Source organism: Aulostomus chinensis, chromosome 9 (assembly GCF_037954235.1).
Source record: "Aulostomus chinensis isolate RoL2024-O1b breed Wild chromosome 9, RoL_Achi_v1.0, whole genome shotgun sequence".
In the NCBI taxonomy this organism is placed as follows: domain Eukaryota; kingdom Metazoa; phylum Chordata; class Actinopteri; order Syngnathiformes; family Aulostomidae; genus Aulostomus; species Aulostomus chinensis.
In genome coordinates this window covers 22,806,598-22,834,006 of record NC_141328.1, presented here as the reverse complement: position 1 = coordinate 22,834,006, position 27,409 = coordinate 22,806,598, and the positions used below count along the sequence as shown (strand labels likewise).

At 42.0% G+C, this 27,409-nt stretch overlaps 1 protein-coding gene and 1 long non-coding RNA gene across 2 annotated transcripts; both read left to right on the top strand.

Moving 5' to 3' along the window:
• The first annotated feature begins 3,680 nt into the window (after positions 1-3,680).
• Positions 3,681-5,216, top strand: LOC147256380 (general transcription factor II-I repeat domain-containing protein 2). Its single transcript, XM_086215009.1, has one exon. It carries the CDS (start codon positions 3,681-3,683, stop codon positions 5,115-5,117), a length of 1,437 nt encoding a protein of 478 aa, XP_086071135.1. The 3' UTR covers positions 5,118-5,216.
• A 4,706-nt stretch (positions 5,217-9,922) lies between these two features.
• LOC147256379 (uncharacterized) lies at positions 9,923-16,491 on the top strand. The gene is made up of 4 exons (XR_015117757.1): positions 9,923-10,160; positions 13,816-14,051; positions 14,808-14,924; positions 16,283-16,491. It is a non-coding gene; the product is annotated as an uncharacterized LOC147256379 (long non-coding RNA).
• Positions 16,492-27,409: the final 10,918 nt, after the last annotated feature.

Below are 27,409 nucleotides of genomic sequence, written 5' to 3'. Positions count from 1 at the left end.
GATGCAATAACCGCCGACTCGCTGGCTGATAGAATAGCTTTATCACACACTACTTGCACTGTTGAGCTGCGGTATTCTATCATGCTGGTATTCTCTCTCTCTCTCACACACACACACACACACACACACACACAAATGTACGAACACAGTAAAGCGCTAAATAAGAGACGTGATGTATGTGACAATGAAAACGGTGTTGGCTTTTTAGCAACCGTCTTACACACAATCAAAATAAATTGATTTGCATGAATACAGAAAAAAATGTGTGTGCCTGCATGTATGTGTGTGTGTGTGTGTGTGTGTGTATATATTGTGACTGGTAATAGTAGCGACACTGAACACATCCCAGCAGCTGCTCAGTCCTCCTGGCTGGCAGCGAGTCTTATCTGAAGGTTCCTGGGCTCTTGGCGGAGAACAGGGTCGCACTGGGAACAAATTTTGGCTCTGGCAGTTGTCGTCTGGACAACCGGCAGGGCAGCCACACTGACGGGCAGCCAACAGTGTAATAGCTAAATCCACCTGCACCACAACATAGACTAGCTGACCAAATGCACAGGTGAAATAAAGTCATCAGGATTTACAGAGAAGTTGTTGTAGTAGTAGTAGTAGTAGAAGTAGTAGTAGTAGTAGTAGTAACGGTAGGTACTCATTAAAAGCCAACAGCATAATAAAGCACCAAAACCTAAAAAAAAATGTCATAAAACTATGGTTTTACAAAAAAAAAAAACTTTTTATGTCTATACTTATTAGAAAATAGTCGTACCTTGTGCTTATGTTTTATTCAGTTTTGTGTAAAATCCTCCAGGATATCATCCATTCAGTTTTGGATCAGCTAAATTAGTTTTGTCTGGGCCTTTAATTACTAAAGTTAATCCTGTTTGCGTTGATTTGATGGTTGTGGTCGTCTGGCTAAGCTACCATAGCGTGTCTGGCTGATTATGACACTTTTTCTTTTTCTCAGCCTGAAACATTTCCAATACAAAATACTGTCGATTATTATTTACATTGCATTTATTAGCCCACTTGGAGAACATTGAGGAATATTGCTCAAATTATGGACAAAACTGAACATAACTATTATATTTTGTTAAATTTTTTGTTTTTGTATTATGTCAAACAATGCATCTATTAAATCTGAAAGCAACAACGTTTAAGGAAATGCCATCTTGTTTGGATGATGTGTCTGATTATCAGTTATTAAAATTGATTGAAGGAAAAGACTGATTGCTTGTGAGTCACATTTGACTTTTAACAAACTGTTCTTGTTGCTTTCAAAGCTGTTTAAAGACAGTCAAGTCTCTATGTATGCTATGTAAGGAAGTGAGTACTTATAACTACTTTTTTCAACGCAAATATAGTAAAATCTTGTTAATTTCTGCATTATATTGCGTAAACTACACTCAGTTTCTCATGGTTATACATGAATTAATGTTTTTTCAATAGAAAAGGAAGTTTTTGGGGGATAACCAGCTTCTTGCTGGAAAAAAGCCTGTATAAAGAGAGAAAAAATACATACTAAATTACAGGTGACATATTTATTTGTAGTTTATGACACATTGATTTTTTTTTTATTCAATATTAATACAGTATCTCATAAATGAACTTGCTGAGAGTCAATTGCCTGGAGAGAGAGTGTTTAAATGTCCTCCAGAGTCACGTTAATCTCTCCTCCTCTTCATCTGATGCCAGAGGAGTCGGACTGTTAATGCTTTCACTATAATCCAGGCATATTTGCTGGAGCTCAGCAGCTACGGGTAGTTAGATTATTACAAGTCTTCTGGGAGCAGAAGGGAAGAATTTTGATGGGGAGGAGTGCGCCATTCATGTAAAAACAAGGGCGAGGGGGCGTGTCTAAGGCAGAGAGATTACCTTGGATTCGTGTGTGTGTGTGTGTGTGTGTGTTCGCATGATGAGCCATTTAGGGATGCAGAGAGGAAACCTGTTAAACATTTGTGAGCTACAACAGCAGAGGAGAATTTCATTTTGGATGGGTTATTGCCTTTGTCTCTTTATACAGACACTGGTGATAAAACCCCAGTCGTGGGCATTAGTTTAATGTTTTTGTTTATGCCATTGCACCATTCCCTGACCTAGTTAATGGTGAAGCGGTCACAGGGGTGACGTATTTGTTGCCGATGGATGTGGTGGGTGGTGGTAACGACTTGGCAGGGTGAGGAGTGTGGAAGTCTGTTCCGCTGCCACTGGCTTCGAATAACGGTGCTTTGGAAAAAAAAAAAGAGAAGAAAAAAAAATGCGTGCAAAACAACACCCAAATATTTTCACTCCTATTTGTGCATTGAGTCAGAAATTAGCAGAACAAGCTCAAAAAAAGAGTCTGCAATCAACACACTGTGTTCCCCAGCATGGCTTTTCTGAGGAAGTCCAGGATTAACTATGCCCCTGCCCTCTTCCATCTGTCAGTTCAGATGAGCTGATTGATTGACAAGCAGCACATCCAACGCTGATACCTGGTTTGAGCTGGTCGGTCCCGGGAGACAACGATTCCTACAGGTGAGCGGAGGAGATAAACACAGGGCGAACTTGTGTTGGCCTGCCTACCAGGTTCAATCAGGCTCATGGTAAGTCACTAAATTACCAAAATACTATAAGCAAGAACACACAATGTAGAAAAAAGTACTTGAAACTACTGTAACTCCTCATTTTACGAGACTCATGGGTCAGTCTCTTGCCGCTTTGCTCATAGAGACAATCGCCCAGGATTTGTGGCTAATCGTGAGTGGAATCAATTATCGATTATAAAATAAAACCCTTCATTGCAGAACAGACCCCTAATCTATGATTTTTAGCATCTTGATGCATTCAGTTCTGTATCACATCCTCAATATTCCACAAGACCGCACACGGCTGCTTTTTCATCAATTAATACAAGCAGATAAAAATGAAAATCCACCGGCTGCTTCTCGTCCGTTGAGTCTGATGTCCATGAATAACATGTAATGGCCGCTCGACTAGCTTCACTCACCGTCTCCATGACCTGACTCTACCAAAGCTGCCACGGAGTGGGCGAGTCTCTTCCCTCTCTGTCAGATTTGGACGGCAAAGTCCATAGCGCAGACATGTCCAAAGTCCGGCCCGGGGGCCAAATGCGGCCCATGGTCAATTTTCATCCGGCCCGCAGCCTCCGTCATAAAATCAATAACGTCTGGCCCGCCTGTAGAATTAATACATTGGGCAGCAGTGCTGTTACCTGCGTGTCCTAAGTGCTGCCATCTAGAGGCTCAATTAGGAACAGCAAATTAGTATATGAGTAATTGAGCCCCCAATTTTCTAAAATGACGACAATCAACAAAAAGAGGAAAGTTGACTGCGAGGGCCGACGGTTCAAGGATGGGTGGAAATTGGACTATTTCTTCACTGAAATACGTAACAACTGTGTCTGCCTCATTTGTAAAGAGACAGTGGCTGTTTTTAAAGAGTTCAATGTGAAGCGACATTACCAAACAAAACATGCTGACGTATATGGCAAGATCACAGGTAATGAACGCAGCGAGAAACTGAAACATCTTGAAGCTAGTTTAATCTCACAGCAGCAATATTTTACAAGAGCTCGAGAGTCAAATGAGAATGCTACAAAGGCTAGTTACGAGGTAGCAGCGCTGATCGCAAAGCATTGCAAACCTTTCACCGAGGGTGAATTTATCAAAGACTGTGTGATGACAATGGTAAAGAATATCTGTCCTGAGAAGCAGCAAGAGTTTGCCAAAGTCTGCCTGGCACGTAACACTGTGGCACGCAGGATTGAAGAAGTGTCATCAGACATCGAAAGACAATTGGGAGTCAGAGGAAAGGAGTTTGACTTTTTTTCACTAGCTTGCGACGAAAGCACAGACGCCTCTGACACTGCTCAGTTACTTATTTTTTGGAGAGGAGTGGACAACGAAATGAATATTACTGAAGAACTACTTGACCTCCAGAGCCTGAAAAACCAAACAAGAGGAACAGATTTATTCTCTTCTGTATGCGCTGCCGTGGATGACATGAAACTCCCGTGGAATAAAATTTCTGGGATAATTACGGATGGCGCGCCATCCATGACTGGCAAACGAAGCGGATTAGCAGCACTAATAAGTAACAAAGTAAGTGAAGAAGGAGGGAAAGCTGTAAAACTCCATTGCATCATTCATCAGCAAGTTCTGTGTGCTAAACATCTCCGATACGAACATGTTATGGGACCGGTGATAAAGGCAATTAACTATATCCGCTCCAGAGCTCTATGCCACCGTCAGTTCCAACAGTTTCTCAGCGAGATTCATGCGGAATATGGAGATGTTGTCGATCACATTGACGTGAGATGGCTCAGTCGGGGTTCTGCACTGTCACACTTCTACTCACTTAGGCAAGAAATCGGTGAGTTTTTGGCTGAAAAAGGACAACCTATGGGAGAACTAAGTGACCCTATGTGGCTGGCTGATTTGGGTTTTCTAGTTGACATTACAAAGCATCTTAATGTCCTCAACACCAGTCTCCAGGGACCAGATGCAGTCATAAGCCAACTATATTCACATGTCAAAGCCTTTGGAATCAAGCTGCAACTGTTTGAAAGACACGTGTCGTCGACCCAACCCAACACTGCACACTTTTCAGCGCTGCAAGAAATCATGGCCAGATTCCCACAGAGCAATGTCAGTGTGCAAACAAGGAGGTACGCGTCAGATATTTCATCTCTGGCTGAAGAGTTTAAACAACGCTTTCAGGATTTTGCAGCTATCGAGAAGGAGATCGCTCTTTTTTCCTCACCTTTCTCCGTGGACACAGATGATGTTCCAGACCATTTGCAGCTGGAGGTCATTGAGCTGCAGTGTGACGCAGAGAGCGGCGGTCAGCACCAGCAGCTTTCTCTCGCCAACTTTTACCGACAGCTGGATAAGGACAAGTTTCGAGAGATTCGAGCATTTGGTAAGAAAATGCTAAGCTTGTTTGGGTCGACGTATTTGTGTGAGAAGACATTCTCGGTTATGAACTTAAATAAGAGCCGTGTGAGGACACGGCTAACGGACTCTCACTTACAAGACATCCTGCGCATCAATACTACTGCCATAGAGCCAGACCTGGCCTTTGTCCTGCACTCCAGATCTCAGTTTCACCCATCACACTAATGCAGACAAGTCATTTTTCATTTACGATAAGTCTGAATACGTTTTTTTTTTAAGTTTTCACTCCAGAATAATAAATTTAAAAATCCAATCAACGTTTATAGTTACTAATGTCATATTTTAAATGAGCCCTTCACTTGTTGATATGACTATTACTTGTTAATTTCTCTGTTATTGTGTTTAAAAATTCTGTAAATATTAAACTGCCATGGTGAGGTATTTTTTTATGTTTCAAATGTAATTTGCACTCAAGAGTACAATTACTTCTGTTCAACTGTTACAAAAAAGTTAATTAAAGTGTTAAAAAAAAGTGAAGTTAAGTGAATATTGAATTTCAGTTTTCAATGTCAATTCAATTTTGATATGCATGTTTCAAATGAACCAAAACACATGCTTAAGATAGCTGAAATTAAAATAAAAAAGCAAATGTGAAACACAGAATGGCTCGCTGAAATGTATTTAAATTAATTGCTGTTCTATGTAAAGAACGTCCGCCAAGGTCGGCCCCCCTACATTTTTAACACACCAAATCTGGCCCCCTTTGCAAAAAGTTTGGACACCCCTGCCATAGCGTCTCCTCGATTCTTGGCTGAGCAGGTTCACACTGTTTGCCTCACATGGCGGCAGACTTTAGCTCAGGGTGAAAACGGCTAACTGTTATAGTTCACATACTGCCTGCAGTTTTGCTCAGCTCTGGCCGAGCTATCAAAGACGCCTGGCAAAATTATACCTACATCTTTTAATCCCTTGCTGCTGCCTTCCTCCATTTGTCCGGTAACATCAGTTTAGGATGAAGCTGTTAGCCCGCTTCCTACAGTCATTGCTATGAGAAGTAACAAACTTTTCAATTGTATTGTCAAACTGAAGCCAGGAATACACAAAAAAAAAAGGTTAGCAGGCATGTAAATGACTGAACTGATGCAGGATCTCCCACGACCGAATCACGAGGTACCTTAGAATCGAAAAATGTCTTATACGGTCGCAGTCACTGAAGAAAACTCCAAGTTTGACAATAGATGTTTTCAGCGGACCAAATAGTTAAAAACAAACCCAGTGTTTCACTAAAACAGGATACATGGCTTGTCCTGTTAGTCAAGATGTTAATTAGATGGAAGCATCAAGGATTCGACAGCAGCCGTTCAAGCAACTGCGCTCAGAAATCGCCAGGAGGAGAAGATGTCCGACGTGTCATGACGTCAGACTTCCATTTAGCAGGCACAGAACCCCATTATGTCTCATCCGACAGAAGTCGAGTCCATGCATCCAGGCAACATACTGGTGCTACAAATGATCAGATGGATGAGATAGTGCTGGAATGAAAGACTTAAACCACAGCTAATGACCAGTAGACGCTGCAGGGTTCATTACATAAAACAGGAAGTGCGACTGTGAAGAAACAATAGCGTGATGATAAGAAGGAGAACAGTGAAACTCGTCTTGATGACGGTGCCACACAAAGATTGTTTGGGTCATTAATGCTCATGAAGTCGTTAGAATTAAAAGCCTGTATCGTCTCGCTCATGCTCAAGCTTCCTTCCCGTCTTGTGGAACTTTCGGCCTGATAGTGGAACAAGAGGAAAGGTCAGAACTAAAAAACTGTAATTCAACTCTCTGGGGGCCCTAGACAGCACTTTCATGTGATCATGATGTTTTTTTTTCTCTTCTGGGTGTTCTGATCCTTCACATTTTCAAGAAAATAAAGTTACTGGAAAAGTTGTGGCTCTGCTGTGCCATCTGAGTGAAAATGCCATCATTGTATTGACTGGATAATGTTAAGGTGAATGTGTTGGCATGTCAAAATGACATGCGAGTCAATCATAAATATTCACCTTAGGTTGATCACCAGGAATCAGTCTTACACAAAACAGAATCACTTGAATTTTTACAGTAAATGTCAATTAAAATATGTGTCAGGCGCATTGTTAATTTGACATTCTGTTGGCCCCCATGGTACCTCATGCAAATCCTGGATTCTAAATGCTGGCTCTGATTCAACAATTGCAATCTCATTACATCCTTTAAAGTTTACTGGAAGAATGCGACTATATTGACATGACGCTATCAGCTGGAGATGCAAGTACCGCAGCTCGACAGCGCAAGTAGCGATAACCCTAACCAACGGACGGTTCACGGGTGTATTCAAGTAGACTTTGGACACCGCAGAGAACTTTAATACAACATGTTCAATCATAAAGACTTACTATTAATAATTAGTGGCAGTTGATGCCCTTTTAAAACTACAGTGACTCTCAGCTACTACCAGAATGCTCTTTTGCGCAGTTTGGCATTGTGAAGTGGATAGAAAGCTTCAACTTTCCACATCCCGACAGAAAACAGCTGAGCAGACCGATACGGTTCAGTTTCACGTGGATCTGATGCTCTAACGTGAGTGGCGGTGAAGTTTTCGAGTCACCGTGGCGATAAGTGTTCATTCATGGCAGAAGTGAAGCTGCCGGTAGTTGCTTCCTCGGGGCCGACCAATCAGAGCAGACCGCACATTCACATCATCCTCACTAACATTTTATGGCCTTTAGTCATTGGGGGCACAGACCGGACCGATGTGTAGTTCATCACGGTGAGTGCTTTAAGAATGGCAGTTGATCAATGCGATCAGCCAAGCGAGAGCTGTTGTTGACGTCCGAGACACCAGCGGGTCGGTGGCGTTATTTGCATATGCAGAGCCCGCTCTTTTTTTTGATCATCTGTATTGTAAATATTCAATACAGGTCAGCATTCTTTTCAGATTAGTGTGAATACGCCTGAATAGACCTGCACAATGTGTAATTTTAGAAACTCAACCAAACTGTCAAGCATGTCCTTAGCAGTTGGGGAGGCTATAGGGAAGTCAACGCCTGTGAGTATTGATTTCCATCCCTGTAAAAACTGAATGTTTATTAATAGAGTTCAGCAGAGGCAGGGTGCCCTGAGGTGATACTCTCTTCTCGCTCTCCTTTGGAAGCAACGCAGATTGACTTCAGGACGGCACAGATCTTCCTCTTTTTTTTCTCAGCCATCCATCTCTAGGACACAGCCCGCTATCCTCAGCAACCCCGCATCCTTTTTCTCTCTCTCTCTCTCTCTCTCTCTCTCACACACACACACACGCAACTTTGATTACTTTCTGCCGGCCCAGTGGCTCTGAATGGCCAGGCAGCAGGTCAAGAGTCCAGCTAACAATACAGGAAACAAGGAGGAATGATGCTGGCAGGGAGACAGACAGACAGACAGACAGAATGAGAGAGAGCTCTCCCACTAGATTCACTGACTGCCATCTGCGACTTGTTTTCTTTCTGGTGATAGAAGATGACTTCTTTCTCTCTGGCTGAGTTCTCTTTCATCCTGGCAGGAGAAGATCAAAGAGGCAGAAGTGACAGCGAGATGGAAACTTTTTTGGATTTGACTTAAGATCTAAACAGTGCCTACTTCATGTTCTTATTTTGTTTTTCTGGTGACACATAACGGAATAAACACATAATATTCATGAACTGCTAAACAAACAAAGGGGAAAAAAAAAACAAGTAAAGAAAAATGAATAAAAATTGTATGACGCTTCCTTGGCACATGAAGAGTTGAAGGGCAGCCTAAAGATGCTTTACCTTTGGGAAAAAAAAGACAAATGATTGGAAACGCATTCTCCCGTGATGGATTGTTTGCACTTGAGATTATATAAAGATGCAAAAAGCCAGGTGTTGAATCTTGAGTCATCTGGATGTGATCGATTAGCTGAGGGCACATAATGACTTTTTAAATGATTCAGTAACATTTACACCTCATTTGTAAGAGACGAGGAAGGAGCCTCATTCATTAAATATTAACAAATCATTAGTTAAACTCTTGTTCATGAATGTTTCATGCTTATCTAAACATTTGCAGATGACTAACAACACATCAATGATGTTAACATGATATTAATCTTTCACCAAGGAATGTTAATGTCTGGTTAATGTTATCTTTAAAATGAAAGATCGTTATCTTCACCAACTTTCCTTTCATGGGATGAATGAACTGTGTAGAGATATATTGATTTATTCTGGCATTCAAATTTAAAGTTCTGAAGGAAAAAAGGCGTTAGTTTGAGATGTAAATCAACTTTTTTTTTTTTTTTTTTTTTTTTGGTGGAGATGATAGATGTTGTCCCTGTCAATAGTCGGTGATGTCAGACACTGATAACAGTAATAATAATCTGAGCCTGTCACTGGCAAAACAAGCGCTCAGGGTGGACAGACATTGACGTGGATAATCACCTTGTGTGATTACACATGGTTTGCTAGCTCAATAGTTGAATGTTTCAGATAATGTTGGTCCCCAGCAGTCGTTTCCATCCTCCTTCGTGTTGGGAAATATGTCCCAGATCGTGCACCACCACCATTTTCCTTCAAGTTGGTATCGAAGCTGGTTGGTTTTTCACTGAACGGGGAAATTTAATTTCTCTGCTGTTATTTCTTTTCTCCCTTTTTTTTTCCCATTAATTAGAAACACAGCACCTGAGGATGTGAGAATTAGACAAACTGAACTTGTGCCTTTTGACGTGATGAATGTGTACCTGTGAGTTTGATTTAGCGAGAAGAACGTGAAGGGATGAAGGAAATGAGTGCAAAGAGGTGAGGGAGACGTACGTGGTGTGTCGTCAGGAGATCAAGTTTAAAGAAACATTACAGTTTTGATCACGGGTCTGTTTTTTTACACATTCTGCCATGGATTCGTATTATTCTCTGTCTTTCTGCTGTACGTCTGTGAGTTTATTAACCATGTATCATGTTCCATTATGAAATTAATTTTCTCCATCTGACATATTCTCATTCAGATGCTAATTGCCTGCAGGCAACAGATGAGGTGGTGCACTGTGATTATAATCACAGATAAGTTGGAGATTTTCATATTTTGCAGACAGCATCCCGCCGCTTTGACCTTTCAGCTGTTTCATGGGACCGCCCTGTTTATGATCAATACGCCGTCTGCCCTGCGGAGGATTGGACCCTGTGCTCAGAATCCTTTATTTCATTAACGGCTTTCAAGTTATTCCATCATCGTCGTCATCATCACTGTGTGAGTTGAACAACCGGGTTTGCCCTGTGCTTCACTGGAAATGAGAGTTCAAACATCCAATCTACTCCCTGGTATAATCGACATTTTTCATCTGAAGAGGAACAGAATATTTGTTGAGGACTCAAAGACAACGCGCTGCTAAAGAGGAGCTAGTTGCTGTAGCACAGAGGCAAGTTAGCTCGCGAGCTTGGTGAAGGCATTTGAATTATTTCAACATTGTAGCACTTCAGCTGTCGTGTGGAACATTTGTCTCCACCTTCTGGCAGGCACAAATACTTAAAACAAAGTGCTGTAAAAGGAGGGTAAAATGAGTATTACACATCTTTCAATGAATTTACTCCTCTTTCATGTTAGCATTGGGCTAACTGGGCGCAGCTATTTCTGCTGTAGCCTACGCTGCTGTAAACTGGGGTATGAAAGTACTTTAAGCATCGGACAACCCTGAAGTGACTCATTTCACACAATTTGATCAATTCGGTCTGATAACATTTGGAAAGTCTAGAAAAGTTACACAATACCCCATTCAGGTTAGCATTGGGCTAACAGGAAGTGGCCATCGCTACTTTTTTGCTTCATCCTGCCCTCAGAGTGGTAACGGCATCAAACACACACACAACCTCAGAGCTTTCCCTTCTGGCAGTGAGCTTAATGAAAAGTGTGAGGACTTGTTGGGTGAGGGCTTGAATGTAGGGGGCTCTAATTTACATGAAAATAGGATACGCTGTAACTTTAAATACAACAAAGACGCTTGTGACTCTTCCCCTTAATGCGTCCATAAATCACACGTTCACATATGGATATTAATGTACAATATCTGTACAAAGTGCTTTGCTCAGCAACCCACCTCAAGCATGAGTAGTAAGAAAAAGCAACAAGTCTAAACAACCAGGGGCATTTGTGCACAAACTCTAGAGAGGCTGCTCTGTACTACACATAGATACATGGATTATTTATCCTGAACAAACACACACATTGTGGATTATCTCGATTGATCAGGCGCCGCTTGTGACCGGCGGATCATTACAAAAGACATGACCATGGCAAATTAGCAAAGCGACATTGACTCAAGCTGTGTTTTTATTGTCCAAATCATCAGAGCTGATTGATCTCAACTGTACGCTGGTTTCTGGTCTGAGCCGGATTCTGCTGCTGTCTGGTCCCACCAACCCCTGTGCCAGCATCGTATTTGCATGGTCCAATTAGTGCGGTTAAAAAAATTTTAAAACCTCAGTAAATTTTGTTTTCACATTCATCCTGTTCCTTTCATATTAATGCTGAAATTTAAGAAATTTATGATGCAATATTTTGCCCTTTATCTACCTGCAATAAAACATGATGGTTCACTTGTTAAATCATAAAACTCAGCGACCAAAGAAATACACTTTCAAAACAATTATTGTTGGGGCGGCACGGTGGTGCAGTGGTCAGCGCTGTCGCCTCACAGCAAGAAGGTTCTGGGTTCGAACCCCGGCTCGGGCACAGGATCTTTCTGGGTGAGTCTGCATGTTCTCCCTGTTCCTGTGTGGGTTCTCTCTGGTACTCCAGCTTCCTCCCACAGTCCAAAGACATCAAGAGGGGACGAGGCTGATTGATACTCTAAATTGACCGTAGGTGTGACTGTGAGTGTGAATGGTTGTCTGTCTCTATGTGTTGACCCTGTGATGGACTGGTGACCTGTCCTCTTGCCCAAAGGCTGCTGGGATAGGCTCCAGCCCCCCTGCATTCCTAAACAGGGTAAGCGGGATGGAATGATTAGCCTATAGGCGATTTGATTAGAAATGACTCTGAATGCGGCAGGTCATTTTAAACTTTTATTTAAATTATATGCTATAAATCTTCTAATATGACTGCAATTACATAAAGTATAGGCTGGATTTTGCAAACCCAATAAACAGCAAAAGGTACATTAAACTGCTTAAAAAGATACGTAAAAATCTGTTACTATTGCAGCAGAAATCTCTGTTTGCGTACGTCAAACTTTCTTATTATGTCCTGGACCTCTGCATTAATATTTACTCTCCAGGTAAATGTGTGGTGTTACTTTATACACCAGATGGGAAGGCTGTGTGGATCGTTGCTGTGCTAACTGTAATTGGAGACTTGATTTCTTCCAAATAGGTGAAATGAACACAAGCTTTTAACACCAACGCCTCACGTGGTGGAGGCACAACTCGCCGTTTGGCACCTCCATGTGAACGCCACGGAGAGTCGATTAGGATGCTTTTGTCCTGGTGGAACATATCGCTGTTGGCGGTTATTGATGTCATGACGCCGTCTGTTGCCGCTTGTTTCCGAACACGTCGTGTCTATTATCACCTCCAGCTGTGTCTTGTCAGTGGATCCGTCTTCGCTGCCTCAGCCTTGTTCCTGTCGTCTGCTCCCGCCCTCACCTGAGCTGCCCTCATGTTCTGCACCTGTCCCTTGTTGTGCAATTGGTTCAGGTGCTCTGGAAAACATTTCAGTTTGGTAAAAGGCACCAAACAATCTTCCCTCACTGCAAAAATGTAGGCTCAAGACATCACCTGAGTCAGACCCCCCTCCCGACCCCCAGAGACATGACCTTTCTTGTGCTTTAACAACAGTAACCACCAGCCATTGAGGGAAATTTTTGAATCAGGAAACTTGTGCTCAACACAAAATGGAGTTAATTGATTTCCTCTGACCTTGTTTCCACAGGTCTGCTGTGCTAAGAAGTCATTTCACTTAGTTTCTGTGAGAAAGTGAGAGGCAGGGTTCACCCAGGACAGGTCACCAGTCCATCACAGGGCCAACACATAGAGACAGACAACCATTCACATTCACAGTCACACCTACGGTCAATTTAGAGTATCAATCAGCCTCGTCCCCTCTTGAACAGGGAGAACATGCAGACTCCACACAGAAAGATCCTGTGCTGGAGCTGGGACTTGAACCCGGAACCTTCTTGCCGGGAGGCGACAGTGCTGACCACTGCACCACCGTGCTGCCCTACTCGCATTTTCATTATCTGTAAAGTGTCTGTGTCAGTATCGCTGGAAAGTTTACGCTCTCAAAGTCGTTTTCATCAGAGGCAGCTGGTGAGAACATTAATTGCCAATCAGTTGATCGTGCAGTTTTCAGGGGTTAAGACCATCTCATCTGCTTAATGTCATCCATTCCTCCCCTCCTCACATTGATCGACTGTTGTTTAATTACCAGCCAACTGTAGAGACTCAATGAACTATTAAATAACTTAATGATTTGGCACTTTCCCCCCCTAGTAGTTTGGATCCAGTCAAGCGACTCCCTGCACATATTATTCAAATGACTACCAGCGGAGGTGTATCAGCCCCCTGCTTCTGCACTCACACCAGACATTTGCTGTGAACCATGTAAGGCCAAGTAAGCACCTCCGAGAACATAAACCCCGCACGCAAGTTGTTATTCTAGATTTGCCTTTGAAAGGGCTTTAAAAAAACAACAACTATTTATTTCCATGCTGACTCCATTCCCGCAGCTTGTTTCGCTGAGCCCTATAAATTCACCTGCATTACACCGCTATCCCCCCAGAGGTGCTGTATCACCAAATTGAACAGGAATACTGAAGGCTTTATGGATTGGAAATGAAATGACTGCCGCCAATCCTGGCTTTGACCCGCTGTGTCAACACTTAAAGCTCACCTCTTTCCCCTCACAGGTTAAGTGGGAAACTGTGGATTATTACCAGTCAGTTGCGGTGAGACGGTGCCGCTGGAGAGATGTCGACACAATCCGATCGGTGGCCAAAAAAATGGGGGCTTTCATCTTAGCCGAAGATGAGTACAGCAGCTATCCTGCCTGCCTGCATCACATCCAGGAACCCAAAGCAGCAGCATGAACATCTTATCATAAATCATTCAAACATCTCTCTGATCTGAGCCGCCGCTGAGAGGAGTAAGAATGTACACGCTCACCAAAGGACCGTGCTGCTACTTTTAACCCATTATACTACAAATTGTGCATAATAACGTCACTGCTGACCACTTTCCAAGTACGCTGCTCAGTCAGCACACATGTATATTTTATACACACAACATTGGGACAAGTTGATGGTGAAAGTGGGATTCACCTTTGACATTTCCCATCTCAAATCATCGTTTCAATTACAAAAACACTTCTTCAAGGTTATATTTTCAGTGTCGTCTGATTTTCTGTTGGTAGGATGAAACGGAAACTACTGCATCAATTTTCGTGACACTTTACAAGGATACATCAACGAAGTTTAAATAATGGTTAAGTAACAATTAATGTAGTCGGTGGTGTCCATGTTAACCTGACAGGTTACGACAAATATGGATGGAAACCCGAGGGAGGTTTGGGTGGGGTATAGGAATACATGGTCCCAACTTTACAATAAGGGTCAAAAAGCACGTTAATAAACGATTAATTATGCTTAAGTCATGCTTATTCAGCACTCACATTATTAATGTACCCTTAAGTCCCCCTTAAGTGTTGAGGCAGAGAAACTGTGTGAACCAGAACAGTGCTCAAGTTTCTCATCCATTTATCGGAAACTACTGGAAAATTGCAGGTGTGTGTATAATGAAAAATGTGCAGTGTGTTGTGGAGCTGGATAATTTGTGCATCAAAATGAATTGCTTTGAAGAAAGATATTTCAAAAACTAATGACAGGTTTTGATGGCACCATAGGTGGAAGGATGGATAATAATACAAGAAACAAGTGAAAATGTAGATCTTGGATTCGGAAGACTCCTCTGGGTCTTTGGCTGGATGTAGCTAAGAGCTGTGCTCTTCTCCCTGGCAGAGGTATGTGCGCTCTGAATGCTCTGTAGTAAAACATAAAGAAGCTTGAGTTTCTTGATCCCGCTAACAAGATGAAGTTTGGGATAACAGAAAAATATATCAAATGAAGCTGACGTGGTCGTCCATGTACAGAGATCAGCGCTCACGTGGACTCCAGAAACAAAGAAAGATGTCATTGGTCTTGCTCAGGAGCACTTCCTGTTCCATCCTCGACTGTATTTCTCTCCTGCAATGTCTTTTTACAACAAATTTATTAGGGTTTTCTTTGGCTTGCAGCGTGGACGTAATTGAATTTACACAGACACCACTTGCTGAACATTTATGAACATTCCCACCAATTTATGAGAACAGCCGACACTTTGTACAAGAGCAGCAAATACAGCCCAGCAATGAGTCGACGCTCAACAGAGTGTGAAGGATGTACATGGCTACCGGATACAAAGCTCGGTTTAAAATAGCTGTCGTCACTTGCCTTTGTGACCAAAGGCAATCGGTGCCAGTCTTTTGGAAACAATCCAAATATGTTTGTCCTGTCTGTTCCTTAAGTCCACAAAGACAGAGAAGGTGAGTCATCCATCCTCAGCCTGTTCCTCTGCGCTGTGACACAGCCTGACCATCCATCCCTTTTCTCCGCTCTGCAGAAAAGCTATCCATTCATCCTCGCTATGCTTCAGCATGACCATCCATCCATCTTCAGCAGCCTGCAACAAAACATTAGCATCATTGTGCTATATATCTTTTATAGGCTGAGAATAGAAAGAAGAATGTCGAGTTTAATAGTCGAAGAATGTTGTCCCAGCTATTCGATGCTTTTATTTGTTCCGTGTGAAAATACAACATCAAAGATTTTCTAGTTGGCAAAGTGCTGGTTTCTCTTTATTTGTCTTTCAACCCAATAGTTTTTCCTCACCACCGTCAGGAAGTGTTTTCTCACAGGGAGCTTGTTGTAAAAGCTTCTGGAGTGTATTGATATATTATAAGTGCACTGAGATACCATTTGAGATGATCGATTGTTTGTATTAGAAGGGAATCATATCACTCTTAACTTAGAGGCTCTTGTGGCAGAGACGGATGACATTTCTGGCCTATATTCTAAACACTTGTGGAGAATCTCCAGTGTTATAGTTGAGGGCGGATGGGAGGTAGAAAGCTCAGCTGTGAATGAATATTTAATTTCCGTGTGAGGTAATAACCCATCCCACATGGAGGACAGCTGAATTAGAAACACTGCAAACATTCCTCAGTGTTGTCTAATAGCACGAATTTATCTTCAGCCAAACTAACACACACTGTAACATTACACCAGTGACCCGCCCTCTGTACTGTCCATGTAATTGACAGTCTCCTGCTACATTTGTCAGGTTTGGTGGTGATGGAAGAATGTGGACCCACGGAATCGAAGACTTCAGTGAATAATTCCCCAAAACGAAACTTTGAAATGCTAAAGGTTGAGGGAACCACGTGAATGAAAAACAAGGAGCACAAAAGAAGAAAGAAGAAAACATAAACTCCACTAATGACACAACAGGAAACAGGCGGGAGAACATGACCATGACGAAGGATCGGATAGAGCGGTGGCTGATGGTGATTGATGAAGAAATGCTATCACAGAAAAGGGGGAGGGGAAACAGACGAATGCAGGAACAACGGGAGTGGGAGAGGATTTCAAAATAAAACAGAAATAGGAAATATAAGACCAGAGGAATGAGCACATTTATGAAAAATGACCGTATAAGGAAGGCAAAGTATGCAAAAATCAAAACTCAGCTTCACTGAAAAGTCCATAACAATAACAACTATTTAAAAAATAACTTGCTCAGAAAAAGTTCACAAGTCAGAGGGTGTAATGACGAACTGATGAATTGGGATGTAACCCCCATCTCATAGTCCCTGAAAATCCTGTCATTGGACACTCATAAAAAAAATATTAAAGGAAATAATTCATCTATATTTTTAGTAGTACGTTGCTGCATCTTCTGCCCAATAGAGGCAGCACTGAGCAGGCTGCAGCTGAGCAGTTACAGCGGCTGTCACAGGGACTCAAGGCTTTCCAACAGTTGTTTGGATAGAATGGATTTGGATATTGCCACTTGTGGAAGTTCCATTCATGTCCCAAAAGTGTGAGTCTTAATATATCAGGATATGACTGTCTGTTGCTCTGGATTGTAATTACTGTAGCTTAAGTGCTCACCACAAAGGCACTTAATTTGTGGAAAGAAATCAGACCGAAGCAGAGCTCATGCTCAGGTCACCGGAAACCATTAATGCAATGCATTCCACAGGAACCTAAAATCAGCTACTTCCTCAACATTTGCATCAGGTTTTAGCTTGACGGTTATGGCTTGAAGTGAAAATCCGGCCCTGTTCAACACCACCGTTGAATGATTAGCCTTAGCCTTTGCTCTGAAAAGAGACACTTCAACTAGGTCACTCCTAGCGTGCAGAGTGGGCACAAAACGACCAGCCAGCTTGATGAAGAACACTTGAAATCTTCCCAGAGGGCAGGAGATGGTTTCATTGAAAGCAAAATAACCATCAGGTGCATCTATTGCAGATTCATCCTATGGTTTTGTTTACTAGCCTGCAGATCAATGGGCGCAAAGCCAGTAACATGCAGTTTTTCTACATCAACCAAGTGAGCAAATTGCTTGAAGGAAGAAAAGCAACTTTATCTTTGTCCTAGATTACTGAGATGTGTCTCATTTGAATAGCCTCATTCTCGGTTTTTATGTCACCTTCACTTTGAGTGCTAGTTTTGGAGTCGGAGCTGCCAATTTGCTCGACAAGACAACACAGAGACCCTTTGCCTGTGAGTGACACAAGTGCAGGTGCAAGTAATTTGAAACTTGCATCAGGGACCTCACTGCATTAAGGTTTGGGCTTACCAAAGCAGCATTTTTCTCCCTGACATCATTCCCTAAAGATGCCCTGGTAGTTTCTGCATACCCTACCTCCCCTCACTGACTCACAGCAGCTTTTTGCTATTGTAACGCAGCAAGGAAAAGTAGAAAGTATTGAATGTCTTGTTTTCAGCAGCTGCTCTGTGTGTGTCTGTTGAGTTTTTCCTAATTACCTCCCAAAGGAGCCCTACTGCTGTCAGACAGAGAGAGGAGGAGGAGGCTGAGGGGGAGCAAGATAGAAGACGGGAGACGATGTAGGGGAAAGATGGGAAGAAAGACAAAATGTCGGTTGGGACAGGAAGAAGCAATACACAGTGAAAACAGAGCAAGAGAAAGGAAACAAAGTATAGGCAGAGAGGAGAAGCTCGCGTGTAATCTTCCATTTAGCCTCTCTCTGCCATGTTGCCTGTCACTTCAGCTCTGGAAAACAGGTAGAATGCTTCCATCTGCAGAACAGGTCTCTAAAAAATGCATGGAGCCACTGTCTCACCCAAAACACTCCATCTGATGGGTTATAAGTGTAATCGTTCCTTCACATGTTGTAGAGTTCATGAAGTGATGGTCTGGTGTGATGTTGAGCACAAGAATAGTATTGCATTTGACACATACACAGACAAAATGCTAAAAACATGTAGAAGGAGTTCTATGCATTTATCTGCACTCCACTGTTGTGCACTCACTCCTGATTTACTGTTCACACATTTAAAGAGACTAGATGTGAATTTTCCTAGGCCGTACAGTATTTACTCGTACCGCCAGGAAGTAAGTTAGCACATAGTTGGTAAAAAAAACCCAAACGAACACGTATTTGTGAATTTGGAAGCATTTATGTGTTTTAAAAGAGTGGTAAAATGAGACTTCGGTTTTTGTTTTGATGCCAAAACCAGAGGACACACGAGGGGGTAACTGTGGTCACACTGAAGTCATGGTTGTTGTAGTTCTGTAGTTGCAGTTCATGTAGCCGTAGCTTTACTTCATTCATGGAGCAACATTTATCCCCTTTTCATGACAGCTATTTTGACAGTTTGTAACGAGAAAAACACAGGTGTAAATGGTCAAATTAGAATGGTCCAGTGCCACTGGCTAAACAGAATGGAGCTAGAATTCATTTTAAAGGTTTCCTTGCAGTGTCATGTCAAAATGGCTGCTGTGGAAAGGACCTGTAACAGACTGCTCAGATCACAATGGATTTTGATACTGAAATACTGCTAACACCGGCCACAATTAGCTATAGCTGTGTGCTGATTTAGCTAAGCATTTGTTTATGCTTTAAGATTTCAGTTTTCTACCTCACCCTGTTTTCAGAGAACCGGGGTTAGTAACCAAATGTCAATGGTCTCGCTGCAAGTTTGACGCGTTTCCATTGCAATCAAACTAAAAGCCCTATTTCAGTAATAGCCTGGCATCCCAGGGCTGTTGGACAAACCTGGGTAGAACCAGATATTGACGGCTGGCATCTTAGCTTAGACAACATGGTGACATGAGGCGTCTCTGATCCCATAAACATCAACAGAAACTTCTAGTGGGTCAGACAAGGAGGTCTTGCGGAGACTTCCATTTGGAACAAATGCTCCCAAAATTTGGTTTCAAAGTGAGACTGAAGATGCAATGCAAAACCCAATGCTCTCGTTTCTGTGCCACAGTCGCAAAGCTAATATAAGAGTACCCATGTTACTTGTGATAAGAGAGTTTATTCTAACCCACTTATTCTTACATGTGCTCACTCAAAACCAGGTTACTGGAGTAACCAGGTCAAGAATGTAGCTCTCCGTGAATGAAATTTAGGCCAACAAAGTAAAGACACCACGGAGCAGACAAAGAGCTGTATTTGGGGAGGTTTTATAGTAATGCAGATCCATCTTACATTCCTCTTCCATTAATTATCAGTGGAACAGATCCAGGTTGCAACTTTGTGTTCAGCCTCCCTGGTGTGCAAGAAGAAAACTATAATTGGTTTGAATTCTGTCACGTTCGAGCCAATTCTAGTTCTTTAAACATGACAGGTCTAATTCAGTACCTGCTCTGTGTGTGTGTGTGTGTGTGTGTGTGTGTGTGTGTGTGTGTGTGTGTGTGTGTGTGTGTGTGTGTGTGTGTGGTTCAATTGAAGGGACACACCAGAGGTGAATCAAATTAATTGGGGACAGAATGTGCAACTGGGGAGAAAAGATGAGAAAAAGCTGAATTTTGGGTCATTGCAGGTCAGGGTTCAAGTTCAGGTTAGGAAAAGTGTGGCTAAAAGTCTCCAGGAAATAAATAAACGGGTGTATTTTGAACTGTCCTTGACAGTGACACACATTGTTTATCAGAATGAATTAAATAGTGTGGGATGATCCAATCTGGTGAAATGAAACTGAATTAAAGATACAAAATGGGTTACAAATATAGCTTTGTCATTCCCTGTTTTACCGTAAAAGTATGCTTCCCCGTGGACTAAATATGACAGGAGGCTAAAATTTGAATGATAAATTATGTGTCAAATTTTCTAAAATGTCCCAGTTTAGTCTATCATTAGCACCTTTTGCTTTAAAAAAAAAACAAAAAAAAAAACAAAGCAGCACAGGATTTGCTCCCGGACTTTGTCACACACACTGCAGACTCACACAAAGCCTCTCTGTCACAGTCCCGTCTGGACCGCTGAGATATTCAGTTTTGGACTCTTCTGTTTGGACATGAAATCATTTGTACTTAAAATATCAATGTTACACTCAGAGAGTGTCCTGTTTTTGGACTCGAGTGCCATTATTTCCTGGTATTTATTTGATGTGGGTCAAACATTTCCATTGTGTGCAGCTCAATCAGACTTACTTATTCCCTCCGTGTCTCTCAGCCAATCATGCTGACTGATTAGTTTAATTTAGTCCAGATTAATTTAATTAGTCCTTCTTTTTTTTTGTTGTTTCTTTAGAACATTCTGCTCACTTTTATCCTGTTTCTTAGCCATTTAGTATTTTTTTTAACTTGAGAAATAAAGATCAGCTCTCCTTCTTTCTCTACCGCTGTGACGCCCCTCAGTCATCGTCGAACCGAAGCAACATCAGTCGTGTGTCAATAGGACTTTGGAGGCCAATATCCAAACACCTTCACATTGTAATAAGCTTAATGGTGTCAGTGAGAGAGAAGTGCCATTACAACAGGGAACGACGCGTGAATTATATTACAGCGAGAGGCCATTTCTGTGCTCAAAATTAGAAACGATATTTGTCGCTGACCTGACAAGTAACCTGTCATCACTCAAAAGCGCTAATCTGCTAATCTTTCTCCTTTATAGACATAATACGACTGACTGTCAGTCATGGAATATGAAAACAAAGAGTGGTGTGGGAGCATCTGATAAACAACCATAGGGTTGCACAACGGAAACAGAGCCATAATGATGCATAGTGGTATTCAGTCCTGTTAAAACCTCCATGTTGGAATGCAGGTTGAAATAAAACACAAACTACAACAAAGACTGGGAAGGTGTTTGAATAAGAATTTTAAAAAATAAAATAAAACTGTATATTCAAATGTGTTTAATGGGAAGAAAATGAATCGTGTTTGTAGGAGTCAAGAGAGTATTGGCTTTTATAAAGTAAAAGAGGAAAGTGTCAGGTGCTACGATGTTAGCAAATGGACAAATTGACACACTGAAAGAAGCTTGTATCCATGAAAAACATCATTCAGTTAATGCAATAAACTGAGAGGCACATTTAGTACAATTTAATTTACGCTTGAAGCCTTACACTACCAAATACGGTCGTCTAGCGACGGCAACACATGTGCCAACTCAGAATGTGGGCTAAAGTACACTGTCAAAATAAATACATCGCAATTGGAAAATATCACATCATTTTCCTCAAAATCATTTACATACTAATGCAGGGACAGCAATACGTTCCTGAAATTACAGTGAACTCAAATTTTTGGGGGGAGCTGATTAGATTTTGCTGTGCAATGTTTTCTTGTGACAAATAACACAAGTCAGTTTTAATTAGTAATTATTAGAGTTCCTCCCTGACTTGTTGACATTCATTCAGCTTCATTCTCCAACTTCATTATACAAACTCTAGCTCGCATAAACATCTCCCGTTGTCAAGGAAATGGATTCATAACACCGGGGTCACGGGAGGTGAAACATCGGCGCCTCTGCCTTCTGTTGCTACACTCACTCCTTGTCCTTATGCTTGTGGATTGATTAGAAAAACAGATGTCAATAATGCCAGTCGGCCTCATCGGAAATAAATTAAATATCCCGATAGACCGTATAAAGACTCACAGATGGCTTCTTCTAAACGGTGTAAAGAGCAAATACTGTTTAGAAGGCAATAAAAAGGCATCAGTGTAATTGATCCATTTATCCTGGCTTACATCCCGCTTTCTTGTGTATTCTTTTTTAACAGCGTTGGAGTGGTAATATTTGCAGGACAACGCACATTATTTAGACACTTGTGCCGAGTGTGGATTGCAATAAAATTAACCGCTAATGCAAAAGCAAACACGCGGCCTGATGTAGATTTGTAGAAGCCTTCAGGACGGCAGCTGCTCGTCGAGGTTCCCTCTGCAATTATTGTGCGGACGGCTCTGGAGGTGCATTTCTCTTTTGTGAAGTTACTCATGGAAATGAAATGGGATCAGGCAGAGGTATTTATTTATTAATATACCACGCATGGGGCATTACCTTGGTGGCATATTATTTTCTCCTCTCCCCGTGCCCCCTCCCCTCGACAGGCGGCGTTAGTAAATGTGTGCTGACAGCAGAGGTTACCTTGAGCAGGCCGCTGGACCTGGGGGCTGTATGTCTTCATTTACCCCAGTATCTGCAGATGCCAGGGAAAAGGGAAAGTTATTTTCTGTGTCTGGCCCGTAGGGAAAACTGAGGCTAACGATCTCGGCCATGTTGATTGTTACCTTGCTCCAAGAATAGCACTTTACTTTTAGGAGTGTGCGCCAGGGAATGCTTGCAAGAGGGATGAGTAAGCCTGGGTATCGTGTGGGAGTAAAGTGGCGGGCTGGACTGAGGTTTAGGGTGTTTGGGTCACACATACTGGACATCAACACATAAATAGGAAGAGAGCTTTGAACCCAGGTGCCCAGAGAGGTGGTGGCTGATTATACCCAACCTGTCCTTCCACCTATTAATCATCAGGCTACTTATGGTGGATTATTTAGGTCATCTTGGCTACAAACTCCTTTCATGGAGTTAGTACCCATAACACACGTTTTTGAAGTAGTTAGGCTCTGTCGTGTCATTTTATCCATCCATTCATTTTCAATACCACTTTTCCATTAAGGGTTGCAGGGGCTGGAGCCTATCCTAGCTAACTTTGGGTGGGAGGCGGGGTTCACCCTGGAGAGGTCGCCAGTCCGTCGCAGGGCCATCAGGAGCAATTAGGGGTTCAGTATTTTATTTTGCTTAATTTTCCTGAAATGTCTTTTCAGCTGTAAGTTTAAAATTAATTCCTTTACACCGCTTAGCACTCAAAAAAAAAAAAATACTGCAAGAAAACCTGGCTAAATCATCCTAAAGGAGAAGTCCAACATTTCAGATGTCATCCTTACAATCTGCAGCTGAGAGGATTGATGCCAGTCTTAGATATTTGCTGCCTCACATTCACGTGTTTCTGGTTGGAATGACATCAGGTCAAAGTTCATGATGTTGTGCTTAGATTGGTTTGCCTCCTTGGACGACTGCTCCTGGGTCTGCTGGTGCATATTGGCTTACAGCTATTACTGGTGCAATGTATGTATTGTGCATTGTCGAATAAAACAAAACAAAACAGCACTGGGTGTGCAGAATGCCCACCCCAGCCACCCCCCGGCTGCTTCTGGTTAGCCATTTGCTAAAATGAATGCTGATAAATAATTGAATCTTGCAGCCCTTACAGACTTTCCAAAAGGTCTAAAAACCAAATTGATCAACTTCTGGCGGTGACACGAGTCATTTTGCAGGGGAATGTTCAACCCTCAACACAATCCATCCGATGCTTTTAATCCTGAAGCAGTAATGAATGATAAGCTCACAGCAGAGCGTATGATGTAATGTTTCGAAACCATCCACATTGTAGAAGCTAACAAAGAGGCTTTATAGATAATTTGTGATAAACCCATTGAAAGCATCTCACCAAATCTTTGACATTGTGTTTGATGCTGACACATCGTCCTCGCCTGCCTTGAATGGAACGGTGCTCTCTCTAACACTCTCTTTTTCATTATAATGGAATAGATAAAGAGCATATGTGGACGGTGGGGAGCCGGAGTCTCAGCCACAGAGACGAAATGAAGGGTTATTACGGTTAAATACAGGCTGACACTCTGTCGGCTAATCCTCAGGGCAGCCATTACAGAGAAAACTAATAGGCACATCAGTAATCAGGGCCAAACTGCCTGTCTTATCTCAGCCCTAAAAGCACCTCTAAATAGAACTATAACAAGAACTGGAAGATGATCTCTCCAAAATACTGGTCAAACACAGACAGCCTAACTGTTTCACGAAATTCAATCAAGTTCATAAACTCAACTAATCACCAAGAGAAGAGGATGAAATGATGGATAAAGTCAAAATCATTATGTTCAGAAGTTGTTTTTAATAATATGGAGAAAATCCGCCTACAGAGAGCTCGATGTGGTCTAACTATCACTTATCGGCACCCACTGAGGGCCGCTGTCATTAAATCTCCATTTCCTCACATTTCAGTTCCATCAGACTGTTTTCTCTTTTTTCGCTGCTTGCAAATTCAATTCTCAGCTTTTAACTAGTTTGTGAAGGAACAGTATGACTGTCCAAGTGCCATAACACCAAAGGAGCTGTTTAGTTCTGTACAAAACTATTGGCATTGATATATAGTTAAGTAGTTCATTGGCCATGGACTGCTTCCAACAGCACCAGGACCTTCTGGTGTGGAACTGTTTGACTGGTACAGAGACCAAGACAAGACCAAGACTTTGAGAGGTCAAAACCTGGCTCAGACCAGAGCCAGGAGACCGTCTCTGTAAGGGTCTGGTTGCAAAATTCAAAACCAGCTTGTGTTTTTTTGTTTTTTGTTTTTGTTCTTCAAGTTTGTTTGCATATGGATTTTTTTAATGGTTTGTGTAGCTGAATTTAAGTACAGATTAATGAACTTACATATTCATCCCCGCAGAAGCTGATTTGATTGTTTAGTCTACAGAATTTGAAGGAGCTAAATTCAAATAAATGCTGCACTGCTGTTAGCTCACCGCTCTGACTCATCCTGCATCACGAGGCCTTCAAACACCGATAGTCTCACTCCTCCTGCTGCTGGGAGGTGGGAACATTTCAGATATTCATAAAATTCACACACAAGAAATGTGTGGATGCTGGAACTTGATTAACACTTTTATTTTTTAATTGTTAACCTGCTACAAAAACAGCTACAGATAAGACTGCAAGTTTCCCCTTGTTTCAGTCAAAGTTAAGATTTGAATGTGTGATAACCACAACTCTGGACTGTGGGATATCTTCATTGTGTGATTTTATCATAACTTACTTTTTGTGTTCTTCTTGCTAAACTTTTATCTTATACTGACCTACATTCCCCAGAATGTCTTTTGGCAAACCCTTGTGAGCACGCCTGAATGAATAATTTTCAGTGAAGGCGGGGGGGGGGGGGGGGGGGGGATGCAACAGTGCTGGTAGAGTTTTCCACTCAAGAACTGAAAATAGAATTTGATGCCAGATTACATTCTAGTCTATTGTGGCGAGTCTTTGGCGTAGAAACAGGTTTCGTGTGAAACATCATATTCATTTTTATGCTTCTGTACTGCCGACAGCTGAGGCCTCAGGCGTTTTGTGTTTGAGTCGTCTGTCCGTCCGTTTGAGGATATCAGGAATGCCTTGAGATCATTTCTTCAAATAAGGCACAAATGTCCACTGGGATTCAAGGATGAGCTGTAAAACGATTTGTGGTTAAAGGTCATGATAACGCTTGCTTCACATTCTGGCAGCAGCTGGGACCAGAGGCATCCATCTGTTGAATGTAATTTTTTTCAGGAACACTTCCAGAGAATTTCATCTAATTTGCCACAAACTTCCACTGGGACTCTTGAATGAACCATGAACTTTTGTGGTAAAGGTCAAAGGTGAAGGTTACTCTCACCTCACATGCTTCCGAGTCATCTGTCCCATCTGTTTCATGTGATATTTCTGAAATACTTCCAGGGAATTTCTCCTAATTTTGCCTCAAACGTCCACCAGGACTCTAGGATGAACCATGAACCTTTGAGGTCCAACGTCACTACAACAGCACCAAGCACAGATGTATTCAACCACAATGCAGATTTTTTTTTTTTCATTTTTGTTTTCAGAGAGTCCCTAAACTTGCCCTTCACTGTGCTCCTGTCTGGTTGGTGACACAGGCCTGTCCGTCCATCTGTCCTTTTGTCCAGAAACAAGCTCCAAACCAAATTATTGAATTTTTTAGAGCTCATCTGTGGATAATTATGTCACCAGAAAATGAACGAGGCTTCGTTTTATAATCTGAATTCATTCGAGCCATTACTTCTAATCTAAAGCCAAATAATCAACTCTGTGTATAAGATTACCACCAGCTGTGAAATTTGCATTTTGGGTGATTTTCTAAGGCTGAACAAAGTTTCCCTCCGAGATGCTGAAGACATTATACAACAGTTTTCACAGGCTGAGTAATAGCGAGCATGACACGTAAACTAAGTGAAATGTGTGAAGTCCTCCTTTAAGGGCTGCCAAGAGGAGATGTGTAAAGGGCCAGTACGCTCCATCAGAAGCAATTATCCGATGGGCTCTCCTCCTCTTTCCTCTTTATCTTTATCTTTCTTTCTTTTTCAAACTTCCAAAGCCAACAATCTGACACCGAGGGCTAGTTCCTGCAGCAGCTGGCCAAATGTGCGAACTGTTATGAAGTCATGTTTCCTCTGAAAGTCTTCCAGCAGAGACTGTCAGAAAAATTACCCCTATTATCCTCATATTTTTGTGAAATTCAGTCGTTCACTTTGTTTCAATTATCAAAAGGAATATAAGCTATTTCTTCTTTTTTTAATATTGGAAAGAATTTTTTTTGTATGGATTCTTCCTTTTATAGTCAGCTTAGCATGAATAAGATGAGCGTTATTGTGAGGCTGACTGCAGACGCCCCACAGCTGCACGTTTCCCTCCAGTAATATATGAGTATTTTTATCTTAACACAAATGTACTGGCATCCTCTCTGAACTTGTAAGGAAAAACTCCATCTGTTTTAAAACTTTTCAAAGGAATAAAACAAGTTGAGTAGTCGAGGTGAACTGGTCCGAGTGACTGTTGGCTCGGTACGTGTTTCCTGGAGGACGAGTCCTGTTTTAGGTCACGGTTCACTTCGACATAAATCCCGTTCAATGGTGTGCCAACTCACTCTACCTGAATTACTGTCCACTGGCTTTACTGGCCCACTGGAAAACCTGAAGGACAGTCCCTTTATCTGGCAGCACCAGCCGCAAGTGGAGCCCCCATCCATCTCTGCCGGCACGTTTTTTTTTCTTTTTGTAGCAATTTTGTTCTCTTTTCCTCTCCATGCCTCCTGCTCTGGTAGTCCACGGTCCTCTAGGCAGCAGCAGGTGCAGTAGGGGGGCTATGGAAGGTCT